This window comes from Populus trichocarpa, chromosome 1 (genome assembly GCF_000002775.5).
Source record: "Populus trichocarpa isolate Nisqually-1 chromosome 1, P.trichocarpa_v4.1, whole genome shotgun sequence".
NCBI classification, from domain to species: domain Eukaryota; kingdom Viridiplantae; phylum Streptophyta; class Magnoliopsida; order Malpighiales; family Salicaceae; genus Populus; species Populus trichocarpa.
Genome location: NC_037285.2, coordinates 4062034 through 4083969, shown reverse-complemented (window position 1 = coordinate 4083969; position 21936 = coordinate 4062034). Strand labels below are relative to the sequence as shown.

At 35.4% G+C, this 21936-nt stretch overlaps 4 protein-coding genes across 5 annotated transcripts; 2 read left to right on the top strand and 2 right to left on the bottom strand.

The window, feature by feature from the left end:
• Positions 1-873: 873 nt before the first annotated feature.
• Positions 874-4511, top strand: LOC7482774 (beta-glucuronosyltransferase GlcAT14A). The gene is made up of 4 exons (XM_002299256.4): positions 874-1578; positions 1716-1791; positions 1894-2009; positions 3782-4511. The coding sequence occupies exons 1-4, from the start codon at positions 1002-1004 to the stop codon at positions 4297-4299; spliced, it is 1287 nt and encodes a 428-aa protein (XP_002299292.1). The 5' UTR covers positions 874-1001; the 3' UTR covers positions 4300-4511.
• Positions 4512-5098: 587 nt separating this feature from the next.
• LOC7482773 (uncharacterized) lies at positions 5099-6190 on the bottom strand. Its single transcript, XM_002297795.4, has 4 exons — positions 5728-6190; positions 5589-5625; positions 5375-5496; positions 5099-5284 (listed from the first exon to the last, which is right to left on the bottom strand). The coding sequence occupies exons 1-4, from the start codon at positions 6154-6156 to the stop codon at positions 5222-5224; spliced, it is 651 nt and encodes a 216-aa protein (XP_002297831.3). The 5' UTR covers positions 6157-6190; the 3' UTR covers positions 5099-5221.
• Positions 6191-7060: 870 nt separating this feature from the next.
• On the bottom strand, positions 7061-12653 carry LOC7460531 (protein PAM71-homolog, chloroplastic-like). Of its 2 annotated transcripts, none has more exons than XM_002297794.4 (10): positions 12400-12651; positions 11429-11588; positions 10576-10759; positions 9149-9196; positions 8667-8763; positions 8395-8558; positions 8134-8199; positions 7740-7790; positions 7540-7644; positions 7061-7448 (listed from the first exon to the last, which is right to left on the bottom strand). In XM_002297794.4, the coding sequence occupies exons 1-10, from the start codon at positions 12527-12529 to the stop codon at positions 7383-7385; spliced, it is 1071 nt and encodes a 356-aa protein (XP_002297830.4). In that variant the 5' UTR covers positions 12530-12651; the 3' UTR covers positions 7061-7382. The 2 variants fall into 2 exon arrangements, with proteins under 2 accessions (XP_002297830.4, XP_052306013.1); XM_052450053.1 differs by having other exon boundaries at positions 7299-7448; positions 7740-7816; positions 12400-12653.
• Positions 12654-17089: 4436 nt separating this feature from the next.
• LOC7460530 (GATA transcription factor 1) lies at positions 17090-19086 on the top strand. Its single transcript, XM_024589485.2, has 2 exons — positions 17090-17449; positions 18074-19086. Exons 1-2 carry the CDS (start codon positions 17258-17260, stop codon positions 18656-18658), a joined length of 777 nt encoding a protein of 258 aa, XP_024445253.1. The 5' UTR covers positions 17090-17257; the 3' UTR covers positions 18659-19086.
• The last annotated feature ends 2850 nt before the right edge of the window (positions 19087-21936 follow it).

Below are 21936 nucleotides of genomic sequence, written 5' to 3'. Positions count from 1 at the left end.
GAAAAAAAAGTTTAATAACAAGAATAGAAAAAAATTGAATAGCAAAAAAACAAAACAAAGAATTACTATCATAATTAACAATGTTTTCACATGTATATACAATGAAAACACTATACCTTTTAATTTTTTGCTGATGATTCCAGTTTTTTTCTAGTAATGTATTTCAAGTTTTAAGATTGGTACAAGTGTGGTGAGTTAGAAGAGGAAGCAAATCTTTCTGAACTCAGATCGATTATAACCAAAAACAAGTTGGAGCCTCCCAAAAAAAAAAAAAAAAAGATTAAAGTTAAGTAGTTCTATTAATAAAATGTTTTTGAATAAACATTTTAAGCATAGTTTTGAAATTCGATCAGGGCTGGTGGGTCGATTCAGGATCCGGCCGATTCGGGTCTGGAACCGGGCCGGGTTAAAAAAAAATAGAAGAAGAAAAAATCCGGTGTGACCCTGCAGGTTGACTCGGTAACCCAATTAAAAACCTGGTTGCAACCCGTTGACTTTTAACGACGTCGTTTTAATTTTAAAATTTTTTTGACCTGGACGACCCGATTAAAACTCGAAATCCGGGTTTTGGACCGGGTCAGGTCTAAAAACTATAAAATCAAGTTAGGAATTTTAGAGTGATATTTTACAGGTTATTTTCTATGATTTATTTTAAAGATACAGAGAAACAGAGGGCCAAAAGTAGGGAAGAAATAATTATTTAGATATATTTTTATCACCAAAACTTTTAAATAAACCCCAAAAAATAACTTAATAGAATGCCAGCAACGAGGCTACTCAATTCAAATGGGGATTTCATGAAGATTTAACCTTATAAAACCTTAATAAAATTAAGCTATTTATAAACTGAAATTGCAATAATCAAATACGCTCTTCCTGTTTCCCGGGAACCGAAACCCCGGACACACAACACAGGCCCACTTCACTTCCTTCAAATATAAAAATACCAGATAAATCGAACAGATTCACGGACGAAAGAAAGCTCTTCCATTTCCAAGAAAATGCAAATCCCACAACAACCACCACCACCGCCCTCCTCCTCCTCCACAAATGACAACACCAAAACCACACTCTTCATCATCCTAACCACCTCCTTTTTCTCCCTCCTTTTCATCTTCACCCTCTCCTCTTACTCCTTCAACACCTCCTCCTTATCCACCCATGGCCGGCCCGACCCGTATCTCTTCCCAAACCGCCAACCCACTTTCACAAAAATCCCTTCTGATCCAACCCCACCCTCTATCGCCTACTTGATATCCGGGTCCAAGGGTGATTTGGATCGGGTCCTTAGGCTTTTATATGCCACTTACCACCCGAAAAACCAATACTTGCTCCACCTGGACCTCTCTGCTCCACAAACCGATCGTGATCAATTAGCTCTTAGTGTCCAATCAGTGCCTATTTTTAAAGCTGCACAGAATGTGAATGTGATCGGGAAGGCTGATTTTGCTTACCCAAAAGGGTCTTCTACCATTTCAGCCACACTTCATGGCGCTGCTATATTGTTGAGGTTGCCAAAGAAATGGGATTGGTTTGTTAATCTTGGTGCTGCTGATTATCCACTTGTTACTCCAGATGGTAAACGTTTTAAACTTTTTGGTGGCATTTGTGTTTTCTTTTTTCAAATATTTTAGTTTTGTTCTTGGATTATATGATGTGGGTTTTTGTTGGTTTTGAAATTAAAGTTCTTGTCTTTGTTTTTGTGGGTTTTGTAGATCTTCTTCACATTTTATCATATTTGCCTAAAGATCTCAACTTTGTCAATCACTCGAGTTACATTGGCTGGAGAGAGTATGTGAAACTGACTTTTAAGACTTACTGGCTGTTTTTGGTGTCATGTTAATGTGGTTGGTTTTGTTAAGGATTTATAAGTTGCATGTGGTGGTTTTGCAGGTCTAGACAATTGAAGCCAATAATTGTTGATCCGGGGCTTTACTTGTCGGAGAAATCTGAGATGTTTTATGCTACTCAAAAGCGAGATTTGCCTAATTCTTTCAGGCTATTTACAGGTGTGTTTTCTTCTATTGTTTTGATTGTTCTTTTAGATGCGTTTTGCACTGAGCGCTAATACATAATGCTGTTTGTCATGGACAAAGAAGAGATATTTCAGTTTAGCATGCATACTGAATGCCTATGAACTAGTTTGAACTGGGAACAAGCATGGTATAGCTTGAATTAGTGCGGAATAGCAGATTAGAAGCAAAATTTGTAGTTAACCAGATGGGTTAGATTATGACACTTTGATGGTTTTGCATAATTTTCCAAGGATGTTATTGATTATCTTCGTTGTTCTCCAGTTTTTCCTTGCCCATTTTTGTCATTGAGAAAGTTTTATTGCTCAGTAGCATGTCAGGCAATGTAAGTTGCACTATTATAAATTCTCAGGATAACTCCTCCATATCCCAATCAAATATTGTGTGCCGAGATGTGTGAAATGGACCATATATGTGGTGACTAGAAGTTCAGTTTTAGCATTAGCCTGGAGGTGTAAGGTTATAGGATTCGTTCAGGGAAAAAGAACAGCAGTCTCATCTCTGCTGTTTGATGGAATTAGACTTAGAGAGAATTTAACTTTGTAGAATCCTGTTTAAGGGAAGAATAATCCTCTTGTCTCTGTTCTTTGATGGAGAGTTATACAGAGAGCCATCAACTTAATTACTTTAATATGTTAGTGGTAGTAGAACCTAGTCAAGCTCAGATCATCATGCTCCTTATTGAAAACTGGAATAGCGCACGGAATACTTTGATATAATACTCTTATCAAGGATTCTCAACCATTGATTTCAGGGTCTCACAATTGATTACTGAGATTCATTTATGTTGTATTCCACCTAATTTGTTTTGTGAAACAAATTCTTCCCCAATTGAAATTGGTTGAAAACTTATCAAAGATTCTCAACCATTGATTTCTAGTTATACTTTTCTGACTAGCAAGCCAGTGATGACTCCAATTTCCTCATTGCTAACTCACCTGTGGTGTAGTATAGAAAACCTACAATTTTCCATCAACCTAGTGGATACTCTAAGTTTGATGGATTCTGTCTACTCTTATTAGATGGGAAAACTTTGGTTACTAATAACCAAAATGCTAGTTGCTAGGTGAATTGGCATATCTGAAGATGGAACAAAAACTACAAGATCTTTTTAGTTTCTCCCTAACATTGATTATTCCGCAGTTGATGCCGATGGGGAATTAGTTTGGTGTGTCATTTATATTAAGAGTTTTGCAAGAGGATTAGTTCTACTATCAAGAGTTTTGAGTAAATTGGCAGTTTTAAGTTTAACCAGTTTGGAGATTTAAACTGATTATTTTGTGGATAGAAGGCGTATCAATAAAATTTCCTGTCTAAAATCTCCAGGAACTAGCTTGGTGATTGGGTTTTTTTTGTGCAGATGAACCCAATAATTGCTTGTATGTTTTTGAAAAGAAGGGAGTGGAAAGGGATAAGAAATGAATAGGAAGGTAATATAAAAGAGCAAAGAGAAAGTCGTAGCTCAAAATATTAATTTTGGAACCCCATATAATTGTAAAATTCAATAGTATGGACATGGTCAAATTTTTCTCTTTATGGAGCTTAGTGGTCTTCCTCAAGTCATGCATGTTGCTATGAAGTTTATTTACTGCTCCTCTCTTTTACAAAAGCATTATATCCTAGCATGAGCTTGGTCGGGGCCAAATGACCATGAAATAATTCTCCCTTTAATTTGAAAGTCTTTTGCTTGTTGGACAAACTATTATTTTATTTTTTTTCATCAACACAAGCGTTTATTTTCCCTGCAGGAACTTCTTTTTCCTTTGCTAGTCGTAATTTGATAGAGCACTGCATCTTGGGTGTGGACAACCTTCCGAGGATCCTAATGATGTATTTATCAAATACACCTTCATCCCTAATCAATTATTTCCCAACAGTCATATGCAATTCTCGTCAGTTCAATAGGACTGTCATAAACCATAACTTACAATATGTAGCCTTTGAGAAGCCTTCTAAGAAGGTGCCCCGCGCACTTAATTCTAGTGAATTTGATGCAATGATTCAGAGTGGAGCAGCCTTTGCCACTCAATTCAAGTTAGATGATCCTGTACTTGATCGCATTGACCAAGATGTTTTGGGACGAAATCCTGGTGAAGTGGTGCCTGGTGGTTGGTGCTTGGGTGGTGAGCCTGGAAATATAACATGCTCAGCTTGGGGTGATGCTGATATTCTGAGGCCTGGCACTGGAGCAGCAAGACTTGAAAAACTAATTGTTAGATTGCTGTCGAATGGTGAATTTCACTCTCGTCAATGTATAGTTGAATGACCTCAGCCCTCATTCACATGGAAAGCAAATAGAACACCAAGAAAAAGGGAGTAATATAGAAAAAAGAGGAGGGTGACAAAATGAGAGACCAACCTTTGCCATGTTAAAATCTTGTAAAAAAAGTGTAATTCAATCTGATGATTTTTTGAGAAATGATTACTTTTTTGTGGTTCTCTATGCTGATATATGTTAAAGAGTGAAATTACAATTCATCAGGTGTTGGAGTTGACCCCAATGTTAGCAAACATACGTAGCTGTTGATGATATTTACATTGCTCTAGTGGAAGATACTTCTACGAGAACCAAGTCCAATAGTGACACTATTTCAAGGACTGGTCGTAACAGAGGCTTGTTCATGGAGATGGTCTGCAGAGACCAAGCTAATTGATCGTAAGCTGATGCTCCTAAATGTGCTTGCTTTTCGTTGCTCAATTAAATTGCCTTGGAGATGATGACTCTAGTTAATGATGGTGGACTGCTTGTGCAACACCAGGTGTGTTACTTCCTGTAGAGACTTCCATTGCCCTTTTTAATTGAGGAATCTGCAAAGTAAAATGTAGCAACCTTCCAGGAAGATTTTTTTGATGAGGCTGCCAACCAACGAAAAATCATTTCGTTTCTTCATTTTTATAAGAATATCCGTGTTCTTGGAGACCATGTCATACATACCTCAAACACCAAAAACCAAACAAATTCAAATTTTAAGAAATCACTTACAATTATTATTATTATTATTATTATTATTATTTTAAAAAAAGAAATGATGCCGTTTTCAGCACTGTAGCTACACTATTCATAATAGTAGCGCAACTCTTTCGTTAATTTTTTAAATTTCACCCGAAGAAATCACTGAAATCCAATACAATGCCACAGAACGGAGAGCTACAAAGCAGATTATTACAACCTACTAGAACCGACCACCTTAAAAATTTTCTGGGCTGTCATCCAGCTGTTTCTCATCTTCAATCTCTACCTCCAAAATTTCCTGGAAACAAGAGAACATCAGAAGCCATGACCGAACGAGTACCGTATCATTTCTTTATTATTATTTCTCAATTGCTATAAATAAACTTACAGGGATTCTCTGCTTCAAGTAGTTGCCAATTCTAGCAACAACCATGGAACGTTCGTGCCAAAACCTACCTTTGAGACTAATCACCACAAATGGTCCATCCAATTCAGCAAGTTCAACTTGTCCTGGTTACATGTTCAATTTTACATCCTTAAACCACATTACAGAGAGAGTATATCTGTAGAGAAATCAAGCCCATGTGTACCTTAGGAGTCACCTGTTATGCCCACTGAAGTGTCAAAAATCTGTCCAAGCTGCAAAAACAGACACACATCCTGCTATTTTAAACTAGCCAAACTCATACAGACAAGAGAAAAACAAAGAAAGTCTCATCCCAGAAAGATCACTATACTTGCCTCGGCTCGAGCATCAACCAACACCTGTTTAACATTCTCTTCAGTCAAATCAAGTGGAGGCAGTGGCACACCTGCAGCAGCTGCTGTTATTGTTGTTAATGGTGATGGTTTTCTATTTGGTCTCTGTACTTGTGGCAGCAGTAACAGTTTAGGTGCTGTCAGCCTTCTCCTCATTAGTCTTACTGGGTGGTCTGATCTGATATTGGCATAGACATTGTAAGTGCAAGGAGAGAGGAGCGGTGATGTTCTTTCTGGTACGTGGTAACAGTGACTGCGAAGAAACATCACCTCTGTTGACATCTTAATTTGCCTGTGTTTCAACCTTGCTTGATCTTGTTGCGGGATGTAATCTTGATCGAAGAGAGTTGTGATAAAATGGATTTGGATAGCTTCGCTGTTGTGGACATTTCCCGACCACTCAATACACATTTGGGTGGCTTCTACGATGCTTTGGTTAAAATTCCTTTGGATGCTTTTTTTTTTTTTCATTATTATAATATATAACGATAATTATTATTTTTTTAGATCATTTTTAGAGCAATATGAACCGTTCAATATAAACTTCATTTTAAGTTATTTCCTCATTTAGGGTGAATATGAAAAATTTTCTTTTCGAATTACTCGATTTTTCCTTTATTTAATTTGGAGTTTATTTTTCTTTCTTTCGAATTATTTTACCTCATTAATATTTTTTACCTACAATATTAAAAAAATTATAATTAATTATCCAAAATTAGACCCAACGAAAAGTTTTTACTAATTAGATAAAAAAAATTACAAGTACAGTAGTTTAAAGATTTATAAATAAAAAGATAACAAATTAATAAAATATCATGTTGTCAAAAAAAAATTATTATATTACCAGAATTACTCAAATTATATTCTGAATAATTATTTGAATTATCGGTTGTTCAAAAAATTTTAATATCCAAATTTTTTTTTTTTTTAATAAAGCTCACTTATATTTTTTTAAGTCTATTTAAGATTATAATTGCGGTTCAAAATATTTTTTATATAAAAATATATTAAAATAATATTTTTTTATTTTTAAAAAATTATTTTTAAAATAAAAAATAAATTTAAACTTTTTAAAAATATAGATTAACCAGCGTTTCCAAACACAGCGTAATACAACACCCTCTCCAATTCCAGCTTTATCATTTATCCCTGAATCCACTGAACATAGTTTTGCCATAATCTGCTGGGATAGAGAACAATAATGAGGTACTGGTACTTTTCTAGCGTGCGCCTTTGGATCGAGAGCCTAGCTTGTGAAGACCAAAAAGCAAAACAGAGCATACCACTCGTTTCATGTAAATTTGAGTCACAAAAATAATGGCGGAAGTGTCAATTTCTTACTCATAACAAAGGATGTAACTCTGCATCCTGAAAAAAATATACAGATTTTCCAAGTCTCAACTGAATTCTCTAATATAATTGTCTTCCAAATGTCTCAATTATCACACAACATAACTTGCACCTGACCTAAGATGGGGTCTTGGTATGGATATGACTATCTCATGGAGCTGCATGGCACATAATTTGCTCTTCTTCACTAACTATCTTTTTTCTAATAGCTAATGCTGTCCAACATCCGCAGGCAACTGTGCTCCATTATGGCTGCCCGAAAACTATTTCTCTTGATTCCCAACTCATTAGAAGAAGCCAAAAAAAGTGGCAACAGCAAAAACAAGAAACAGCACTCCACCCAAGTAGCCAACCTGGTTGAAAAGGCAGAGTGAGTTGCATAGAATACAGAATATGAGTTGAGATGTTTTATAATAACCCATTATACATGGTGGCGGCTCTCACCAGCTTTTCTGAAATGTAGTTCGCAAGAAAGGCTCCGCCTAGAATGGCAAAGGATGTTGCAACCAGGTGCCCAGCAATGGCTCCAGTTGCCACACCCCATGGAGACTGCAGAAAGGGAAAAGGGGAAGCAATGCTGTGATTGATTCTCAGCTATGAAGAGAATAGCTATATCATATGATCAACAGTTCATGAAATCACACCTGCGCAGCACCAAGAGCAATTGTTGCAAGCATTGAGCGATCTCCCCATTCCTAGAAGCAATTACAATTTGGTGAAGCTGGAAACTTTCGGTTCATTAAATAATGCCTTCTAAATTCACTGTTCACTGTCTCACAGTGAAGTTGCCAATAAGATATGACAGCATGAAAATGAAAATCTACGACTGTATCCAAATGTTTATGCTGCAATTTTAATAACAATAGCGAGGTGCCATTGGAGTTTCGAGAGCTAACATTTCATGCAAAAACCATACAGAGGACCACGTTTAAATTCTCCCTATCAAGGGCCCTTTAAGTGAGACCAAAATGCCATTAGGAAAAAGAAATTCTTACTATAAAAAACTTGAAAAAAGAAGAAAAAAGTATGGATGCTTACAGCAAAGAAGACAAGGCTGAATGACTTCCACACAATCTCAAATGGATTGGTGAGCGGTTTTGAGACCTGTAGTCATTAAGAAAGTATCTGCTGCGATGAATTTTAGGGAAACACCAAATGAAACAAATTCCAAGAACACAAAGCAAAATCTCCCAAAATCATCAAACAAGAATAACCATGTCTGTGCCTTTTGCAACTCACTCTGAATGAATGAACTGAATATATTCCCCAAAAGCTCAGGCTTCTGAGTTACAAGATTACCTTTTCTTTCACAAGCTCCTCAGCTTCAGCATATTCATCAAGTTCAGGACAACTTTTGTCACCAGTCTTAGCATCCTTTGATGGAAGATCCCACGCATCTTTTATTGATTTTAGCCCAAAGAACATGAGAAGAGTTACTGCTGCATATTCTCCAATTGGCAGGGCTGTTCATGGGCTAACAAGATAAGACACATGTTTCTGTTTCACTAAAGTCATTAATAAAGAACACAAGCAAGTCAGCTAAGTGGACAGTTACCAAGACAATAGCTTACTTGTTTGGAACTGAGCAGGCACTGAATTAAATATTCGTCCAATTACCACTGACAAGATTGTCATAAGTGAAAGAGCACCCATTGATCCCAGAAGAACCTGGTCAATGATTTGAGAGATTAAAAGAAAAATTTAGTCACAAAAGAAAGCATTAACTGATATGGGATCATCATATCTAGATACTATAATACATATCTGCAATAAACGACCAGCAATCTTAACTTGAAAATGACTACTTCTATTTGCTGATTATAAATGAATGACAATGCCAATAAGTTCCCACTTATTAGTTTCTCATTTTTCAAATTCTTTGTGGGAGTAAGCTGCAAGCTTCTAAGGGTTTTCATATTTTTATTCACCCCCAGGGAATAAAACTATCATATTTATGACCCACGTTTAAGAAAATTGAACCAGAACAAACATTGAAGAACATAACATAAGCAATCCTGCATTAATAGGGGTTGAAAGTTCAGGAGAAACGTACCAATCCTTTCTCATATTGCATGGCCAAGAGTGCAGCAATAAAAAATGTCTGTCAATACATGAGAGAGTTAATTTTAGGCTCCAGAAATTTGGAAGTGCAGATAATTAGTCAACTTCAGCAAGCAAATGGGTTCACATTGTAGGAAACAAAATCCTCAAATAAGTAAAACATATCCCAGTTGGACCTGAACTGTCTCTATTTTCACAAATCAGCTAAAAGAATCTAACTCATCAGTCTGTACTACTCCTGATCACCATTCTGCTTATGTTTGAATCATGCCTTCAATTAAATTAGAAAAACAAAAGGTTCTTCATAGAATAAGATTTCCACCATTCATTTGTTAATGTGAACCTGTAAACAGAAAAACAAACTGGATATTTCTGTTGTATTCATTACTCATGAAGACTACAAGATCAAATCCAATGAATCTATCTCACCAGCAGGAGCTAATGAGGTCATAATGAATAGCAGATTAGCAGTCATCAGGCCTAGCTGCTGGAATGCAGATCACGCAAAAGGGCATTAGAGCTTGGGGTGCCACAAGCATGGAAATGTGCAAAGTTAAACATCAATTACTTATTTAATTTTTTGACAATTCAAAGGCATTTGTAGCACATATTTGTTACACTTTAAAGGTTGCCACTGACTGCTGAAAAACATCCAGAGTGTACACTTTATTTATCATTTGTTCTCATTTACCTATGGTTGCAACCAAGTTACAGTTGGCTTTCCTTTGCTCTTCAATTTGGAAAATTGATGTGATAAAAAATTATTTCCTCTGTCTATATTTTTTTATACCTAACCATTTTGGGAGGCTCCAAAAGTTTGTTCGCTTTAATTTTGTAGAGAAGTTCATAAGATTTCTGCCATATTCTTGAATGAATGTAAACAATAGTAAGAAGTTCCCCTACAATGTTGAACGAGCAGATAATGGAAGAGAAATCTGGAGATAGTAGTGGTTATTTGGTCAGCAAAAATCATGTAAGACAAAGCAATTGTAATCAACTTGAAAAGAGCAACAGTTAAAGCATGCCAGAAGTATCCTTAAGCCCTTAGTATGTTAATAAATAGCTTGATATTTTGCTTTAATTCACAAGAAATTTGAGCAATTGGATTGCATGCTTTAGGTCATACTTCATGTTTCATTTCCCTGGGAAGATTTTGCACTCCCCAAGTCCTCTACATTTTTCCCTTAGGGCAAGATTTGAATAAGAAAAAAGCTTTTTTGACAAACCTCTACCAAGAGAAAAGGTAAAATGAATACTTTGAAAAAGTCAAGCCATCTAGCCATTGTGTGCAGAACTTCAATAAAGTAAAGGAGATGATGAACTGAACAGAGTAAATTAGAAAACATATATCAAAAAAGTCTCACGGACATAGAATTAGTTGGCACTTGAAGAGAAAAGTTTTAACTGTAAACTGGTTACCTTGTCCCCTATTTCAGAAACAAATATTAATGTGAATGCAGCAGTCAATCCTGACTTGGCGATTGCTGCTAAAATTGATGAAGGTCCACCTCTCAGGAAAGCAATAAGTGAAAATACCAAAGTACATCCAAGTAGCACAATAGCTATAGATAGAGGATAAGGAATTTTGCTGGGTGGTTTTACACTGCAAATCATGAAAGAATTATGAGTGACGTCTTACTTAAAATATGTCCATCCTAGGCCTCTGGCAATTTAGACTTCAGATGCACTGACTAGATGTTTAAGATCATCAATGTTAAACAAATTCAGAAACAGCCGGTTGACTGTTGAGTGTTGTTGAACCAAAAAAAAAGAGTTTGGGTTTGAAATCTAATGACTAGCAAAATAGCAAGTAGGTATATCCCCAAAAGATTTTTTTCTTATTGATGTCAACAGCATGTGATTTGCATAAAGGATAACAGAGGAGGTGTGGACATCTTTTCTTCATATTTCTGACAGTGAATGACCACTTCAGCTTCCTAGAGGTGGGAAAGAGGGGTTTGAATCATACAGTACCAACAGAAAATCTTCATAAATCAGATTTAGATAACTTCTTCAACTGAAAACGGTTGCCAGCTCCACTTTAAAGAGCAACTATGTAATAGAAACACTCAAGGATTCTCCTTCCATTTGTGCATGCAAATGTTGCTAAATACAAAATCACTCATCATAGATGTCTATATGAAGTTTGCAGTGCCATAAAAACTGGATATCTCCAGAAGAGAAATTTATAGTGCATCATAATGGCTTAAACAACACAAATGTTTACCAGATTCTAGCTTTATAAGAATCAGTATTTCTTCATATCACTTACATTTCAGGTAAGTTATCACCAGGTGGACCATTGACAAAACTTTTCTGGTTGTCTAGTTCCTCCTTGCCTTCATAGCCCCCAGATCCTATACCAACATTGGATGCTTGTGCTCTGAATGTGCCGGATCTGGAATTCAACTTTGAGATCTCTCTGCGTCTTACTATTAAAGAACATGTTACCCACTAACTCAACACCAAATTAACTGACAATAGAAATGATGTAAATACATACAAAAGAAATAAAAATATATTAACAAGATGCATGGCAATTTTTAGTGGTACAAGCATCAACGAAGAATGCTTCTCCATGAACTACTTTAAAACCCAAAGGGGGCACTCAATAGCCTCCACAATTATACCTCGATATTATTTCAGCCTGACCGTATGAGTTGGAGAGTTTTACTTAATAGCACACAATGCACAGGAGACAAAACATGAACATTGTAGCACATTCATGTTACAATAGGGTCTAGCTAGTTGGACTCTTTACATTTTATCATTCATTCAGATAAACAAAACCATCAAATATTCATGATTGATGGAGCCATTCAATTGCAACTCCACACCCTTTATGTTCCAGCATATATTCATACACCCACCCTTAAATCCCAGCAAACATCCAAAAAACAAGACAATAAAAACAACAGAATAAACCCAGTATCCCCAAGCTAAGTTCTTATCCTCTACCTCATCCTAAGATAAAAGCTTTGCACAATCTAAGCTATTTTTGTTTCTTAACCTAGTTAAGCTCCACTAAAATTCACTGTGTATCCATTCTCCTAGGCATACCAGCTAAGCTATTTAGCGCAGCAAGTAAGCCAAAATTCCACTTTATAACACTTAATCGGTAACACACATTTGAAAAAGAACAGAAACTACCAGTCAAGTAAGTAGCTTTATCATTTCCTCTTAACAAAGATTCAATTTTTGAAGCACGAAGGGATACCGAAATGAATAAACAGAAAAACTTACACGAAGTTGAAATGGGTTTTCTAGAAATGCCAGCAAAACATGGTAATGAATCCACCAAAGGCAGTAACGGAGGTTTGGTGCTGCTACCACTTGAAGTTAGTGGTGTTTTTGAAAGGGTCAGCCCCTGCATCTTTTACACCTTTTCTTCAAAAAAAAAAATTCACAGACTCATATTAGCTCCTCTAGTCTTCGATGGAGATTGGTTTTATATGCGAAGCTTCTTCATTCCTTCTACCGCTGTAATCAGTGTAACGGTAAAAAATTTCAGCTGAGTTTTTGTTTCTGCGTTTTTACAGGATGGACGTTGTACTGTATGCCACGTGTCTAATAAGATAAAATGATAAATTTTATTACAAAACGACGACGTTGGGTATCCAGGCTTTTTTTCTTTCGGTTAAAGAGTCTGAAACTCTGAATGGCACAGGCCTTGTTGTCCAGTCTTTTCAAGTTCTAGCTCGATTGAGGAACGCCCATTGGTCTTGATAAATTTCGATGTGGGCTCTAATTTAATTTTGATTAGATTTATTACTAATTCATACATTAATAAATTTGAATTATGTTGGGTACAATAGGGTTTTTTTCACCATTTGAGGATATTTTTGAGTAATTTATATTCTAATTGAGATTAAGTTTTTTTTTCCGAGAACCATGGTCTTAAAACATATCTTCATTTTAATTAGATGCATTCAAGAAAATAATTTTTTTGTTTTTGAGAATTGATTGTAAGTTCTTGCTAGATCGATTATTTTTTAAAATATATTTTATTTGAAAATATATTAAAATATTATTTTTGTTTTTTTAAATTTATTTTTAACATTTATATATCAAAACATTAAAAAATAATAATTTAAAGCAAATAAAATAATTTTATATTCTTTCAAAAAAACACTTTTAAAACCTAAAAACAAACAAATTATAAAATAGAGCAATGGTGTAGTTGCATCAAAAATGAATTTGAATACAGGAGGAAGCACACGGGACATGAGGAGGACATAAATTGAGGACCATGGTACTTGGGCCCCAGTCATCATGGATCTCTTGAAAGTTATAAGGTGGCCGAGTCCATTGGGCTTTATGCCAGTAGTTGTGTGGGCAGGCAGGCCACCGGAGACCTAAAGCACTTTGATACAGACGGAATTTTTCTTAATATTCCTTTTCCCTTTATTTCAACGTGATAAGCTCTCTTTAATCAAATTTAAAAGTGCCCAAGTCTTGTAGCATTTTTTTTTAAAAAAAAAAAGCGAAAATTTTGGTAAAAAAATTAGTTAAAAAAATCCCGACCTGCACAAAGTTTAAAGTCAACGAATTATTATGTTGATCCACTAGTGCTGAAAATGAAAAATTCTCCCTAACTCTAGCAGATAAGAGGTTTTTTTAGATGTGATCAAGTTTCAAATCCGGTTTTGGGTAAAACTAAAGCTAAAAGGTCGAGTGTAGGTTAGGTATAAATATTCATCTAAAAACCGTAACCTGGCTAGAAATAAATAAATAACTCTAGAGTTTTAAAAAATTAAATATATATTAATTAATTATAATATTTAGGGTTTGAGTAGGGTTCAACTCTGAGTTATAGTTGTTCGATAGGTACTTAAAACCCATTCAAGTTGTGTTCGGGTATCAAATTGTTATCCTCGTATTGGTTGACTAGTTATTTTGAGTTTGAATTTGGGTATGAATAACAAAAACCCTTCATTGTATTGTCTTTTCTGGCTAAGAAACATCATGAGAGAGTTTGAAAATGTGGTGGTAATTGCTTTCAAAGTATAAAAATATATCAAAATAATATATTTTTTAATTTTTTTATACCAGCGCATCAAAATAATTTAAAAAATATAAAAATAATCTTAAATATTTTTTTATAAAAAAAACATGGCTTGGAATGCAATTTCAGATTGCGATAAAGGTTGTATAACTAATAAGATGGGTTTAGTTTCAGATATTAAAGTTAACATTTGGCAATTACGTCTGTGCAGCACCTGATCTAACCATGACCAAGGGGATTTGATAATTTGAATATTAGTATTCTGAAAAACGAAAACAGAGGCAATTCATTGAATCTCCAGAGCGTTTAGAATTGATATTTAACCTGTTTTTCATAAGAATTAGGTTTTTTTTATTTTAAATTAAAACTTGTAGAAATTTTAAAATGTTTTAATATATTAATATAAAAAATAATATTATTTTAATACATTTCAAAATAAAATAATATTTTATTAAAAAAAATCTCCATTGCATTTACAAACATCATTTTTATGTTCTAGCTTTTCAGTGATTCTCATTAATAGCACGTGACTCTCGCGTTCATGAAAGAAAGAGCACGACAACCCCCATCTCCTTACCCACCTGTCATCATCCCAAATGGGTAACGCGCAATGGGTGGACCCCTTCTATGCACATGCAAAAGGGTCCCACAAAAACAAATCAGAGGACTCAAAATTATATCATTTGTACTTGTGTCATTACAGTTTAACTGTATTTTTTTAATTTAAATTATTTTTTATTTTTAAAATGTCTCAATATTAAAAATAATTTTTATAAAATAAAAAATAGTATTTTAATATATTTTGAAGTGAAAAAAATTAAAAAACAACTTCTACTTTACTATTAAAAAAATTCATTTTAATTTTTTTTATTTGTAAACTTCTTTCTAAGTACATCACTAAACCCATTCAACTGCAGTACCTAGTACAGACTACAGAGCAGGTGCCTGGTCGAGGGATCACAAGATCATCGCCGCTACGTGCGGTGTCTGGGAGGTCAAAAGCTGGGGGATTTTTCATTTTCCATGTCTCTACGTGTCAGTATGTAATTGGTCCAGTGACGTGGGTGGCGGACCTTATTGGAAGGCATGCATTTCACGCATTGTAATGACCGTCCCCTTTTACGCCTGCCCGTTGCGTAAGCGGCCCCCCATCTTTTTTCTAGTGTTATTTTTTCTAAAGTGTCTTTTATTAAAATAATATATTTTTTTATTTTATTTTTAATATTATTATATCAGAATAAATTAAAAAAATTAAAATTTCATCGACCTTTATTTTGGACGCAATCCAAACAGGGACGTATCTTTTTAACTATTAAGAAGCATCTTTTCTTACCCTAATGCACTCCCTTTTTACCTTATTTACGTTGATGCCCGTATTGAAAGCTAATCTGGGAAACATTAAAATTTACTGTGTTTTTTAGGAATATATTTTTATATCAAAACTAAGATATTCTTTGATTAAGATATAATTATATATTAGTGAAAATTATTTTGTTAGCAAACTTTCTTAAAAACAAAGTCTTAAATGATAGTGTAAGGAGCAAACTCCCTCGCCACTTACATTGAATATGTAATAACGACGCCTTACTGCACAACTAAACGCGTAGGGAATATAAATTGTAAAGGACACTTGGTTGTTGATAAATTTCATGATTCTTGAATTTATATTTATATTTATATTTATTTTCCAGGGCCAATGCTTATCACTTTGAACGTGCATGTTTCCTTTTTTTTGTACATACTTTTGTTTTTATACGAGGTAAATAGAAAAGCGTTATTTTATGTAAAAATTACTTCATCGATATCTTACATGTTAAGGATTTGTTTGTTTAGCCTTAGTTTTTGTATTTGCGGTGTAAAAAATGCAGTTAGGTATTTAGTAATACATCAAACTACGTTTTATACCGTGGGATCCACCAAAAAATTAAGTTTGAAACGCAGTTTTTGTAAAGCCGTTTTTACATAATTTTTTTAAACGAGTTTTGTAAAACTCTATTTGTTTTTGCATTTCAAATTTTTTTTTTTAAAATTTGAAATTTTTTATTTTTATTTACTTCAAATTATTTTTTTTCTGTATTTTCAGATTATTTTGATGTGCTGATATTAAAAATAATTTTTAAAAAATAAAAAATAATTATTTTGATATATTTCCAAGTAAAAAACACTTTTAAAAAGTAATCACAACCAACATTTTATATATATTTTTTGTTATACATAAACTTCAACCATAATTTTTACCAAACACGTATCTAAATCCGACTAATCACACCAAATCATATTTTTTAAAACTTTTTTTTAAAACTACAACCACAAAAGCTACCTCACAAACAAACACATTTGGAGTATTAACCTTTTTTTATATAAAAAAATACATTAAAACTCTGTTGTCTTGATAAAAAAAAAAATATTAAAGGGTTGAATTTTAATCAGAGTATATTTAGGTGAATTGGATAAGTAGGTCACCCTGAATTTTTAACTTAACCTGCTAATTTATTGTTTTTAATCTAATTTCAAATCATTTTACTGAATCAATCGTTTAGTTGCTTTTTATTTTTTATTTTAAGGAGCGTGGTAACTTTTTCCAAGGATTTTTTTTTATATAAAAATGGGCATAGAAGATTTATTTAGATCTTAAATGTGATTCTGTTTAGCCATGTTTTTAAATTTTTTTGAAATTTGTTTCTTAGTTTCAAATAATACTTTTTGTTTTTTGAATTTTTTTATAGGTTAATATTAAAAATAAATCTAATAAAATATTATTTTAATATTTTATTTTTAATATATTTATTAAAATATAAAAAAAAACGATGAATACCTTACCCTACCTAACCAAACCCACTAGTCGTTACAAAATCAACCCAAATGATTAAGAAATGTAAAAAGAAAAAAATAAACACACACGAAAAAAAAGTCCCCTCGTTCCCACCAATAAAGAAAAAAAAAAGGAAAAATCCTCGAGTTCATCGTGAGATAATATTAGCCAAAAGAAACGAGAGACTTCCTCTCTCTCCCTCAAAACACCAAAAATCCCTCTCTGTTGAAAATAAACCAAAAACAAAATCCTTTTTGGGTTTCTTCTTCTTTTTCTTCGAAGAAATGGAGTCTCTAGACACGGCTGCTTGTTTCATGGTGGATGACCTTTTGGACTTCTGTTCTGATATAGGAGAGGAAGAGGATGGTGAAGAACACCAGAGGAACAGCAAAAAATCCAGAAGGGCACTTCCTTCCCTTAACCCTAATGCCCTTCACCCGGCTTCTTTCAACGTTTTGGAACATAGTTTGTTACCTGTAAGTTTTTTATCTGGGTGTTCCTTTTATGGGTTCTTAAGGCCGAAAGTTGCGGCCTCTGGCGGTTTTCGCCCTCTCTAAGGCTAGACCCTGTCTGACTCGGCTCGGTTCAGGGTTGTTATGAGTCGACTCGGGCGACTCTGTCCGGGATAGCGGCCGAGTTTTTTTGACTCGGTATGATGTGGCTCAGCTGAGTCAAACTGGACGGCCTCGAATAATGGTGCAAGTTGAATTTTTTTGTTCAAACAGTTTTACAAAGGAGAATTTTGACCACATTGAACTCTTGACTCTCTATTCACAAACAGGACGGCAGTTTGAAGGGTGTTTTGGACATTTAATGCCAACTTGTAGTCTTTATCGTTATGAGCTGTATTTCACAAGGTTGTAGTTGTAGCCAATAAATTTATCCTTGTCATTTACAGTCTTGCAAGTTTGTTACGCAGCCACTCCTATTGAAAAGACAACATGGCCCCCAGCATCCTTATAATTTTCTTACCATGTTTAATTCCGAGTCCTTGAGTTGACCAGTTGAGTCAACTCAGACACATTCTTATGTTGTCAAAATATGGGGGTTCTGACTTTTGAGTTACTGATTATTTGTTTGACATTTTCGCTTTATCCCAGGAATTTGCAGAGGAAGAGCTGGAATGGTTATCGAACAAAGATGCGTTCCCAACAGTCGAAACTTGCTTCGGTAGCCTCTCCGGTGAGCCAGGCAGCATTCCCAAGCACCACAGCCCAGTTTCCGTGCTCGAAAACAGCACTACTAGCAGCACCAGCAACAGTGGCAATAGCAGTAATAGTAACATTATTATGAGTTACTGTCGACTTCGCGTGCCTGTTAAGGCTCGTAGCAAGCGCCACCATAGACACCCTCGAGAAATCCAAGAGCAAGAGTGTTGGTGGAGTCAGGAAAATTTCATAACGAGGAAACCGGCTGTGTCAGTAGCAAAATTGGGGAGAAAATGTCAGCATTGTGGTGTTGAAAAGACTCCACAATGGCGGGCAGGTCCAGATGGACCTAAAACATTGTGTAATGCTTGTGGGGTGAGATACAAGTCTGGTAGATTGGTGCCTGAGTACCGACCTGCAAATAGTCCAACGTTCTCCAGCAAATTGCACTCGAATTCGCATAGGAAGGTTGTGGAGATGAGGAGGCAGAAGCAGATGACGGGGTTACTTGTTGCGAAGCCGATGGATAAAGGGTAGGATAGTGGCAATTCGATTTTTATTTTTTAGAGTTATTTTACTACTAGCATGGTTAGGGAGTAGGGGGGGCTTGGTGTGATGGGATAGGTGATTAGTGATGATGTTTGTTTTGGAGGAAATTTACAGGGGAATTTTGACTTTTAGTTTGTTTGGTTGGTTGGTTGTGTTCTTAGAAATAGAAAGCAAGGCCGTGCTATTTGTTTTTTTCGTATCTTAATTCTTTGCTGTATTGCTTGGATAGGATATGATGAGACTTAGGGTTAGTGCGGTGTGCAAGAGCAAGGTTTTTGGTTAGGTTGTGCTTGCTTTGAACTAACTAATTTCTTATGGTTAGTGGCAATTTTATGAGCTGTAACACAATTCAAATTGGTTGTTTAGAGAGAATCCTCCTTGAGTTTCCTAAATACAGACATGGGTATTGCAGTGAAGTTTTCTGTGTTATTGTAGTCGACATGACTGATTTTGTAGTTTTTTCTTCGTGGTTCTTTTTCTCATTGAAATTCTTGGTCAGATATTGTTTATTGTTTCCTCAATTTGAATGGCGACTTGTATGCAAATATATAGTTCAAGTGAACTGGTTGGAGAGCTCTACAGAATGTGCTTGTCGTGTGGTTGCAGATCCCCGAATCTATCATGGTTTCAGATGTCAGATAACTAGGAGAAGAACCAATGATGGATCCCTAGTTGAGCTCTTGTTCTTGCCTTCTTCGGGGGTTTTACTTTCGAATTTCTAGGTTATGGAAAGCGTTCTACAAGTAGTAAGCTGAATGCAGGTGCCGCTAAGAAGCTATTGCTTTGGAGGTTTTGTTTGTAAATAAATGACTCTGATGACAGGGAGGGCGCTTTGTTTGGATGACTTTGACACCCGAAATGAACTGGTTGATATGAGACTCAGAGTTCCATGTTATGTTGTGGAGACGAACTTTCCAAGGCTGGAATGTTAGGCGGCAGTGATTCTATGCGAGGGTTGGCCACCATTTAAGGGTTTTAACAGCAGGATATAAGAAATTTCAGGTTGTGAAAGTTGCTATTCTGATTAAGATTGCATGCGAGCTCTATCTTTTGTACTGCAAGCACAATGGTGATCTGGGCTGATCTTTGCTAAGGAATGACAGATTTGATTGAATTTCAATCAAATCTGTCATTACAATATGAGATGAGAGCAATTTGGAATGTTAGAAAGATCATCCTTGCAATGATTTGAGCATTAATTCAATAATCGGCATATTCACATCACATGGGTCAGGTTGTTGCGACGTTCACCGTAGTTATGGCATTGTCGCTGAAAAAATCTTGGATTTAGAGTAAGTGTCATTGTTTAATTAATGAACATGACTAGATCACTAATCTTCCTTAACTTGAATTTGTCATGATGTTCCTCTGGTGATAAGGGAGAGACTGCACCTATATTTTAACAGGGGACTGAACTTTTGGCTTGTAGCTGGATTGATCATGCCACATGGGAGGTACTGTATGAAGGCGCTGATTTTTTCCGGTGATCATGAGAAGGGACTAAATAATTGGTGCTAATAGGTTAACACAATGATTGATGATGGACACTAGCTAGCCGCTGCAGAAAACCATAGAGGTAAAGAAAGTAAGGAACTTTTGCCCTAAACTCCAATCGAAATAGAAAAAAGGAAGAGCAGATTTCGATAACACAATTACTTGGTAGAATCTATTGAAGCACGTGTAAAAGTTCTACCTCTTGGAGAAACTCAATTAAGAAATCTCCTATCTGTGTTGAATCTAGTGGAGTGATTGTGCTCGTGTTTGGTCAGCCAAGTAAAGAGAGAAAGGAAGAAGATGCCAGAGAAGTTGGAGAGAGGTGGGGAGAGGAGGGAGGAGAAGAACCCATAACTGGATTAATTCTTGTTCTTATTTAGTTTTGTCGATATTCATTTTGTTACAACCGATAGCATATATAGAGCAATTAATCAGAATAATTGAATGCTAATTTAGCATTCTTCTCAGTACAGGTAATTTACACTGGTTATTGAAACAGTGCGCATAAAAATAAGGAAGGATTGGGCTGATACGGTGCGTTGCGATTAACTATACACTTAGCAACGGTCATTTCTTTTCAAATATTCCCTTCGGCTTGTTTTCTTCTTCTTGGCAATCCTCATTAGCAACAATTCTCTCCCTTTCAGAAACACCTTGTCCTCGAGGTTGAATGATAGAAATCTGAGTTTCACTTCATCAATGAATTCCCATGTTGCCTCAGAGGGAGATACAACCCTTGCCAATGGACTAAGATTTGAGTTGCGGCCTGTTGACCCCTTCTGACTGGTCTTCGATCCAAGATTGCCTAAGGGTGCAGAGTGGGTTCCTTGGGCCAATCGGGCAATTTAGTGTGCAACATTTTGTTTCCCAGGTTCCTCTTCAATCGGGAGACATGGAAGACAGGTGGATTGTCGATGAGGAAGGAAGATTTAACTTGTAAGAAACTTCTCTAATCTTCTCGATAATTGTATACGGACCATAATACTCAGCTGATAACTTGTGTTGGTTGTGCTGTGGTACTGACTTTTGCTTGTAGGGCTGTAGTTTTAAATAGACCAAGTCTTCTACTTCAAAAACTGTCAGTTCTCTTTCTGTTTGCTCATTGCCTCATTCTATTATGTGCTTTGACCAAGTTCTGCCTGATTATCTGTAGCATTTGTTCCCTTTTATTGAGGTAATTGTCTATTGTTTCTAAGGGGGGGTCTTTAGGGAAGTAGGGAATGTAGATAGGTGGAGCGAATCTGTATAGGATTTTGTAAGGGGATAATTTAACGGCTATGTGAATGTTTGTATTATATCACCATTCACTTAAAGACACTAATTTACACTATTGTGAATGGATATCTCTTGTCATGCATCTGAAATAGTTCTTCACACATTTGTTGACTATCCAATTTGCCCAATTGATTGTGGATGATAGATAGTGGTGTAGTATAGGTCGACCCCTTAGAAACTAAACAATTCCTTTCAAAACTTAGAAAAATTCAGTCTCGATCACCAACTATGATGGCAGGGGACCATGAAGTTTATAGACCGAGTCCATAAAAATTTTAGCTGCTAAACTGGCAGGGATCTGAAAGCGCCATAAAATGTACACATTTACTAAATTTATCCACCATTACAAATACGACTTCTTTACCTTCAAATTTTGACAAACAAGTTCATGCTAATATCCGTAAAAGATGCCTTTGGAATAAGCAGAGGTTGTAGTAACCTGGACGAGCCACATTCTCAAACGTGTACCTTTGACACTAAAAGCACTCCCTGACAAA